This window comes from Gobius niger (assembly GCF_951799975.1).
Source record: "Gobius niger genome assembly, chromosome: 1".
NCBI lineage: Eukaryota > Metazoa > Chordata > Actinopteri > Gobiiformes > Gobiidae > Gobius > Gobius niger.
Window position 1 is genome coordinate 45,905,193 of NC_136852.1, and position 8,556 is coordinate 45,913,748.

The 8,556-nt window shown below is 41.7% G+C and overlaps 1 protein-coding gene across 1 annotated transcript; it reads left to right on the forward strand.

Annotated features, from left to right (window-relative positions):
* Positions 1-487: 487 nt before the first annotated feature.
* imp4 (IMP U3 small nucleolar ribonucleoprotein 4) lies at positions 488-8,074 on the forward strand. Its single transcript, XM_079568750.1, has 9 exons — positions 488-561; positions 1,995-2,103; positions 2,187-2,270; positions 2,431-2,540; positions 2,621-2,753; positions 5,605-5,759; positions 7,467-7,561; positions 7,663-7,736; positions 7,817-8,074. Exons 1-9 carry the CDS (start codon positions 559-561, stop codon positions 7,927-7,929), a joined length of 876 nt encoding a protein of 291 aa, XP_079424876.1. The 5' UTR covers positions 488-558; the 3' UTR covers positions 7,930-8,074.
* The last annotated feature ends 482 nt before the right edge of the window (positions 8,075-8,556 follow it).

Consider the following 8,556-nt stretch of genomic DNA (forward strand, 5'->3'; position numbering starts at 1 on the left):
CTATGTTCAGGCGAAACACTGAGACTTTGAGGGCTTTGAGATCCTTCAGGAAATATTTCAAAAAGTTATTGTCAATATCTTCAGTATTCTTAGCATGCAACGTAGGCTGGGTTTATGGGGTGACCATGGCATGGGGGCATGTCTCCGTCAGTATTTCAGGACGACCAAGTCCCTATACCAACCCCATGTGGAGTTCTTCTCATTGCGGAATCCTCTCTGGCCGCAAAAAATGCTCTTTATTTTGCCATTGCAATTTATTTTTTAATCAATCGTTGTTTAAAATTGAGCTGATTGAATTGTCAAATAAAAACACATTTTTGATTCTACTACCAACTCAAAAATCATACTGTTCTTGAAAAATCTTTATTTGCCACTTTATTTATATGCACTCTATTATTTTGAAACTCATTACTCCAGCCTTTTATTTTGAAATTCTGCTTTCCGCTTGAGTAAAACGCGAGTTCATTGGTTCCACTGCAGCCAATCACAGAAGACGTTGTTCACGCCTCTTCCTGTGTCCATGTGAGAATTAGCATCAGCCATCTACTACCAGTAATCATGGTAAGATCAACACGTTTTTAAACTTCTCACGGTTTTTTTGTACTTCTTATGTTGTTAAAGACTGGACATGTGTGTTGTTAAAGATGTGTGCGCGAAGCTCTGTTGTTAGACGAAATAATTCAATGTTATCAATGAGCCTTGCTAATGTTGAGTAGAAAAATCATGCGGAGCTCCAAGAAAACACATTCTAGATCTGTGTCAAGAGCAGCGCTTTTCAGAGTGGGATCTTTGGTGAAGCCTAATTCCTAATTTAATTCAGATCTGTGTTTATCACATTCTAATATACGACTATCAGGTCTTTTAATTACATGATTAATTCTCAGAGTTGTCAATCAATCAAGTTGTTCTGCTTAGCCCAACATCACAACAGGAGTTCCCTCACAGGGCTGCACCAAATGTTAAGACAATGAAACAAAAACAAAACACTAATGTCGAAGCAAATGTAGCGTTCAGGCAAACATAATGTCCAAACATGTAATATCCTATTAAGCAGCAGATGGAGCCCCTGTCCTTAGAGTCTCCTACATGGCAAGGAAAAACCGAAAAGATAAATTTAGGGGAGAACCACAGGAGGAGGGAGAGGCTAAACATCGACCCAGGGCTGAAGGGAGTCTGCAGACCGGCCGAGATGGAATTGTATTTAGAAAGGCCTTTCCTCTGGGTCATTAAAAATGTTTATTAGGGCTGGGACAGAATATCGGATCAGACTTGGATCGCAATACTTTGTACTGCAATACCAAGTATTGTCACTCTATCAAGTATTGCAATACTGTGTTTGGAGGCATTTCTTTTTTTTTTATCACACACTCCTTTGTTTTCCAGTAACAGTTACACAGCACTTGTGTTAATGCACTTTTCAATCTAAACTCTTCAGTAAATGTCAAACAGTATTTGGTTTATAAACTTTGGACACGTGACTTAAACATATCAAACATATCACTTGTTATAGTTACTTACTGTATCGCGGTAAAGTGTGTTATAAATCAAATGAATTATTATTATTATTAAGAGCGTCCAGTCCTTGTTGAAGCTTCAGTTCTTGTTGGACAGGGGGTTCCTCCGCTAAGGCTGAAGCCTGCGATGCAAACGTCCGTCCATCTGAAACAGACACTCCCAAGAGGGAGTGGGGCAGGGGGACATCATGTGAATAGTGATGAACAGATAAAGGAATTATTCTATCATAAATAAAAGACAAAAGTAAATGCAGTAAGAAGAGCTTGATAGCGCTCAGTGAGTGTACCGTTCTTCCCACAGCTGTGTTACTCCTAGGGCAGCTTTGCTTTAGGCTGTAGGTTAGAGTTTTACCGATCTAACCTGACCATAAGCTGAATTGAAAAGGAACGTCTTGAGCCTAATCTTATGTAAATGTAGAGACTGTGGAAACAGAATGCCAGTCGTGTATGTTCTTGACTTTTTCTGCACTTGGTTTGTAGCTTCGCAGAGAGGTTAGACTGAGGAAAGAATACCTCTACAGGAAAGCCCAGGAGGACCGCATCCGGACGATAGAGGAGAAGAAACAGAAGATAAAAGGAGCACTTGATGGTACAACGACCTCTGATGTTTTAGAGACCCTTAACAGTGATATACAGAAATCTGCTCACTAACAACTTCCTGTTTGATCGCAGAAAATCGGCTTCTTCCCACCGAGGTGCGCAAAGATGCCCTGCAGCTACAGAAACTCCTGGAGTACGATGATGAAGGAGCAGAAGGCAAGTCTTGTTTTAAGACGTTTCAGCCCCTTAGATCTAGTTCACTATATACTAGATGTCCAGCAGTCTTGCACAAAAACCTTCTTAAACTTTTCCTTTTTCCCTGCCTGGCCCACTCTTTTCCATTCAATGAACTTTTTCATTTGTGTGTGTGGTGTAGGGGTCAGCTCGCATATGGACGATGAGTATAAATGGGCAGGAGTGGAAGATCCCAAAATCATGGTCACTACTTCCAGAGACCCAAGCTCGAGGCTCAAAATGTTTTCCAAGGTCAGAATATAAAAGACTATTATTAACATTCAAAACGAAATGCCATGGACTGACTTGATGTCTTGTCTCGTATGTTACAGGAGGTAAAGCTGATGTTTCCCGGAGCTCAGAGAATGAACAGAGGAAACCATGAGATCGCTTCACTGGTCAGAGCCTGCAAAGCCAACAACGTCACAGACCTCGTCATCATACACGAGACGAGAGGACAGCCCGGTAAGACGCGGCGTTTCCATATAGTCTGACAGTCTGTGTGTCTTACTAGTCTGAGGGCAGGTGCCAATACTGCTCTATGGGAGAGAAACAGTTTTGGAAAGAAGTCCCTTAAAGGAAGGTTGACAGATGTTGAAATGTATCATTATTTGGAAGTGACTGGATCCACAAAGCAAAATTTGAAAGCTAAGGCCTACAAAACTGATGTTGACTTTTTTGTCACTTTTCCATCGCATTCTTGTCAGGTTTTTGTGGCTTTAATGTTGATTTTTTTTTTTTTTTGCTTTTTCATCACTCTTTTTGTCACTTTTTTGTGGTGTTTTGTTACTTTTGTTTATTAGTGTTGTGTGTTTTTGTCGCTCTTTTACCACTTTTTTGCTTTTAGATTTGGGTAATGCCTAACTGGAGCTAATGTGCTCGGTTCATGTGGGGGTTAAGACTGAGAAGACATTGCATGTTTTTGTTTCATGCAGATTGTCCCAGTAATGATGGACTTATTATGTCACATCTCTGGAGAACGAGCTCCCCCATCCACATGAACGCAGCAAAACGTACTGTTGCCATGGAGATCTGCCATGTTTGCGAGTGATCGCATGCATTAGCTAAAACAGTATTAAAAAAAGTGGAGAAAAAAAGCCATGGAACAACTCCATTAGCTGTTGAGTCACAGCTGGTAAATAAATGGTAAATGGTCTCAACTTCTATAGCGCTTTTCCACCTACATTAGGCACTCAAAGCACTTTACAGCAAGGATCCACTCACCCATTCATACATCAATGCACCAGGGCTGCCAACTTTTCATCAAACTTTGGAGTGAGACTTTGGTCGGTCCCAAGCTGGCTGGCCTTTTCATGCCGATAGTGTCTCGTAATGGTATTAAATTATAAGCCAAAAACAAGTATACGTTTTACATGACTGAGCACATCAGGAGCAGCATAATGGATCAGAAGGGGTTTGGCACCACAACACATGACCATCAGAACCTATTGAAAGTGTGGGAGTGTACGCTGAAGGGGGGGGTTTTGGGGTCCTTTTTTTATAATTCAGATATGATTTCCCTCAATCTGGTGCATTTTAGATCATAAATAATAATTTTACCTGGTCTATTTACTGGTGTTAAAGAATTATATTTCTGGGCCCCTTTCAAATTGGGGCTTCTCAGCAAATGCCCAGAGCCCCCTTCATCGCTACAGCCCTGCCAAAAGGTACAATGACACAATGTCTCTGTTTCTGAGTCACTCATTCCAATTATTACCAACAAAAAGCAGCACAAGCTTTCGATAATATGAACATTTGATCCCTGTATTTTGCAGTATGTTAGAGCATGTTTGATGATTAAACTTTGAATGATTATTCAATGTAATAACTAGGCTACTTTTTCTCTGCCTATCTCTCCCTCGCGCAAAAGGGGAAAAAACGTAAGTAAAAGAGGTCTAGCTTCAACGCGATCTCCGCTGTAACCGTTGTTTATTATTTCATTAGGACTTTTATTTCTCAAACTCGTTGCCTTATGCTGCTCACTTTGAGCACCTCGTGGAGCTGCAGCGGAGGTGACCGGGGCGGAGGAGGCAGTGGGCGCGGTGATGTCGCTTCGGAGGCGGCCAAGAGAAGAGTGAGCTGAGCGAACAGGTGGACGATGTGAGTGTCGGGGCTCCTGTAGCCGCCTCGTCACTCACGGAACCCATGCACCTTTTTCTCTCCCATGGCCCGGGAGAGCTGGCGCGAGCGTTCGGGCGCGCTCTCTCGCTGTTTCTCCGCAGGCCGCGCTCACGTCCCGCGGGTCATGCATTCGCAGTCCCTCTGCCACTCCTCTCTCCGTCCGCCCCACTCCAGCAGTGACTTTTCTTTTGCAAAATAAGCATGCACAACTTAAGAGACGCCCCTCCTCCGAAAAGGAATAAAATAATAACAGCCTACAAAAAAGGAGCCGTTCACCTCCGCGAACCCGTTCATATCGTTCACTGTAAAGACTCGTTCAGAGCCGAATCGTTCGCTATCACCGCCAACAGACACACACAGAGGAGCCGTACAGGCACACAGACAAAATACAGCGTCTGCAGCCACTCACTGCAAAAAGTCAGGGACATTTTTTGGTTAAGCGTGTGATAAGAGGAGTGTGGCGTGAGAGCGTGTGAAGGCACTCAAATGCGTGTGTCTCACGGTGAAAGCGTGAGAGTTGGCAGCCCTGATGCACGCAGACACGGGGGGCAATGTGGGTGAAGTGTCTTGCCCAAGGACACAACGACAGCGTGCACTTCCAGGAGGTGGGATTCGAACCCCCGACCTTCCGATCATGACACGACCCGCTCTACCATCTGCGCCACTGTTGCCCCACATCAAACTCAATGTGGTGTCCAATTGTTTTCATGTGAACAATAATCGAGTATTTTGAGTTGAGTTGAGTTGAGTTTATTATTGCTGCAAATCCCATGATGCTTAGTGATATGACATCACAATTCTGAACTCTATAGGCTCTGTTGTGATCGCAACCTATTTTGGAAATCTGTGTTTTTGTGACAGCTCATTCTTAAACGTCGCCAATGTTGAATCCAAAATAAGTAATATGCTAAAGAAATGAAGTAATATGTACGCAAAATAGTAAATGTTTCAATAGACTGCATTCCCTTCTGCAAACATATTTACCTGCGGGTACTAAGAAAGAAACCTTGAATCTGACCTGCACAGAAATGTAATGAATAAATGAAGGATGATCCTGCTTCTATCAAGTGTCATAACATAACTCACTTCTGCCGCTTGTCTTGACATAAAATCACAACTTTAAACCGTGTTCTTATATTTGCAATGATGTTTTTCAGAACTTTCTTTTTAACTTTTGTCCCTGTCTCCTTCACAGATGGGCTGGTGGTTTGCCACTTGCCTTTCGGCCCCACAGCGTATTTCACACTCTACAACGTGGTGATGAGGCACGATGTTCCCGACATAGGCACCATGTCCGAGGCCTACCCACACCTCATCTTCCACAACTTCTCGTCTCGGCTCGGCAAAAGGGTGAGCGACCAGACCTGACTCATAAATCAGGAGTATTCAAACTGCAGAATGTGGTGATGTGCCTCTCTCAGATAGGAGTACAAGACTGTGTTCTTGTCTTAATTACATGATATTTACAGCAGATACTTCCAAAGGGAAAGCCTACACATGTTCAACTTGATCATTTACATTAAAAACAAGATCAATCCTTCTAAATCAGAGGAAGTTTGCGTGTTGGTGGACCTTATTTTTCCTAAAGAAAAAAGGATGCTGAAGTCATGCACTTTCTACTGTGTTTTACGTCATGCACCACACACCGAACATGGGGATAAATGTTAAGCAATGGCAATATGTCAGAATTATTGAGTATTATAACAGGTGTTTAATTTCATTATCATTTTATTTCATTAAAAAGAAAAGACATTAACCTCTAAACCCCCACCATAACCAAGTGTGCTTTCTCCAGTTCAGCTTTACCCAAATGTTGCAGCTTTTAAGCCAGAAAAACGCCTCATTTGAAAGCTAAGACCTACGTTTTTGTGACTTTTTAATCATTTTTTCTGTTACTCTTTTCTTGCCTTTTTGTGGGGGTTTTTGTTGCATTTTCAACACTTTTTATGTCACTTTTTTGTCGCCATTTTTTTGTATACTTTATTGTCCCCGTAGGGAAATTTGTCCTCTGCATTTAACCCATCCTTCGATGCCGCTGGGGCAACCTGTAAGGAGCAGTGGTCGACTGCCGTGCCGCGCCCGGGGACCCATCTCCATGATGTGAAGCCAGGCTGATGGTCAGAATCACTTGGCTGGAGGATTCACCTATTGCACATGTTTTTAGTGGTAGGGGAAACCGGAGTACCCGGAGGAAACCTACGCAGACACGGGGAGAACATGCAAACTCCACTGCTGGGAATCGAACCCGGGACCTTCTAGCTGTGAAGAGGAGGCGCTAACCGCTGCGCTACCGTGCCGCCATCTTGACTTTTTTTTTTCTTTCTTTCTAGAAGCTTTTAGATTTGGGTAAAGCCAAACTGGACAAAGTGTGCTTGGTTCAGGCGGGGGTAAAGAGGTTAAAATGTCCACAACAAAGCTGCAATTCGAATGAAGAGGAGCAGAAAGTAGATCTATCTTACGACATCTGCCCCCTTGTTACTCCACAATTTTACATTGTCCAGTCTTTTTTTTTTAAACAATATAATTTAAATCACGCAACTACCAAGCCATTTCTGTTTAGATCTCTCTGTTTATAACTTTTCTTAAAAATCATTTGTGAGCCCAGATTGTAATTCTTGGGACGCTGAGTTTTGCCACTTGACATTTCAAACTATTGCTCTAAATTGATCCTACTCTCCCTATAAACTTCATATATAATTAACATTTAGCCAACCTTCATTTGAATTAAACATAACAGGCCAGTGGATCATCTGAAACTGGGTAATTCTGTAATATATTAGCTATTCTCTGGTATTTCCGTGCAAATATCCACAAATTAAATCTTAAAAGTATATCATTGTTACGATGCAAATGATGGACAATTCTAACCGAAAATTGACATAACCACATCACAAAACTTATAATACTAAGTTAATAATAATTTACAATAGCCATTAACCCACCTTCATCTCCTTCACACTCTGGGTTTGTAGAATGTTGTGATGTCACCTGAAACCCGGTAAATCCCTTGCGCCGCGGCTTGTTTGTAGTCGTACCAATCATTAATTCTGCTCGTAGGTCTCGAATATCCTGAAGTATCTGTTTCCCGTTCCCAAAGAGGACAGCCGGCGTGTCATTACATTTGCAAACCAGGAGGACTACATCTCCTTCAGGTCAGGAGCAGAGTATTTGGCACCTCTTACATCTTACATCAAGCACAATTCTTTGATATGTGCCAATTTTTCTGTGCTAATTCAAAAATGTTTTATTCTAGGCATCACACGTATAAGAAAACGGACCACAAGAACGTTGAGATGACAGAGGTTGGGCCTAGGTTTGAAATGAAACGTGAGTATGAAGAGACTAAGTAACGTGCCTGACATGTTCATTTCCGGAAGAAGCTTAATCGTTTTTCCCATCTTTTCTAGTGTACATGATCAAACTGGGAACCCTGGAGAACGAGGCCACGGCAGATGTGGAGTGGCGGCATCACGCGTATACACACACTTCAAAGAAAAAGAGATTTCTTAGTCTGGAATAATTCAAAACTGCTTTACTTTTACAACTATAAACCGTTTGCACCATATATGTCAATTCTGTTTGTCACATACAATGGTAAGATTATATCGGCTTTATTTAACAGTAATAACTGCTGTATCATGCTATTTCTAGTGAACATTTTGTTCCATTTTGTAATAAAATGTAATGGCTTCAGTGTGGTTTGGTGTTACTTTTTATTCCTTTTGCCTTTTTATTGTTTAATTAGGAACATATTTCTGAAGGGTACAAGAAAAACCTAATGAAGGCAGGAAAGCAAGAGATCACACTGTACACAACATTTTCTGCTCTAGTGTATGTTACTTTCAGCTAGGTCCTTGAGCACCTTTATTTTTTAATATTCTGGAGCTGACTGAAGCACACAACTCTAATTATTACGGAAATACTTCTATTGAATTGTTAATGGATGTAATAGTAAAGAGATATAATTAGTGCATAGTAAATTAGTTATGTGTAATCTGTAATGTAATCTGTAAGACTAGTTATGGATGTGAAATAAAGAGTAGTAAATGTTAAATCACTTGACAAGCCCCTTTACTCTCGGGTCCCACCCTTTTAGAGCGTCTCTCCGTCACTGACCAATCAGATCGGGCCTTTGGAGGACCCGGCC

What these genes read in the sequence shown, in the direction of transcription:
- imp4 (XM_079568750.1), top strand. An exon ending in GATAAAAGGAGCACTTGATG is followed by an intron (nt 2,104 to 2,186) that starts GTACAACGACCT and finishes GTTTGATCGCAG; the next exon opens with AAAATCGGCTTCTTCCCACC. An exon ending in CGAGACGAGAGGACAGCCCG is followed by an intron (nt 2,754 to 5,604) that starts GTAAGACGCGGC and finishes TCTCCTTCACAG; the next exon opens with ATGGGCTGGTGGTTTGCCAC.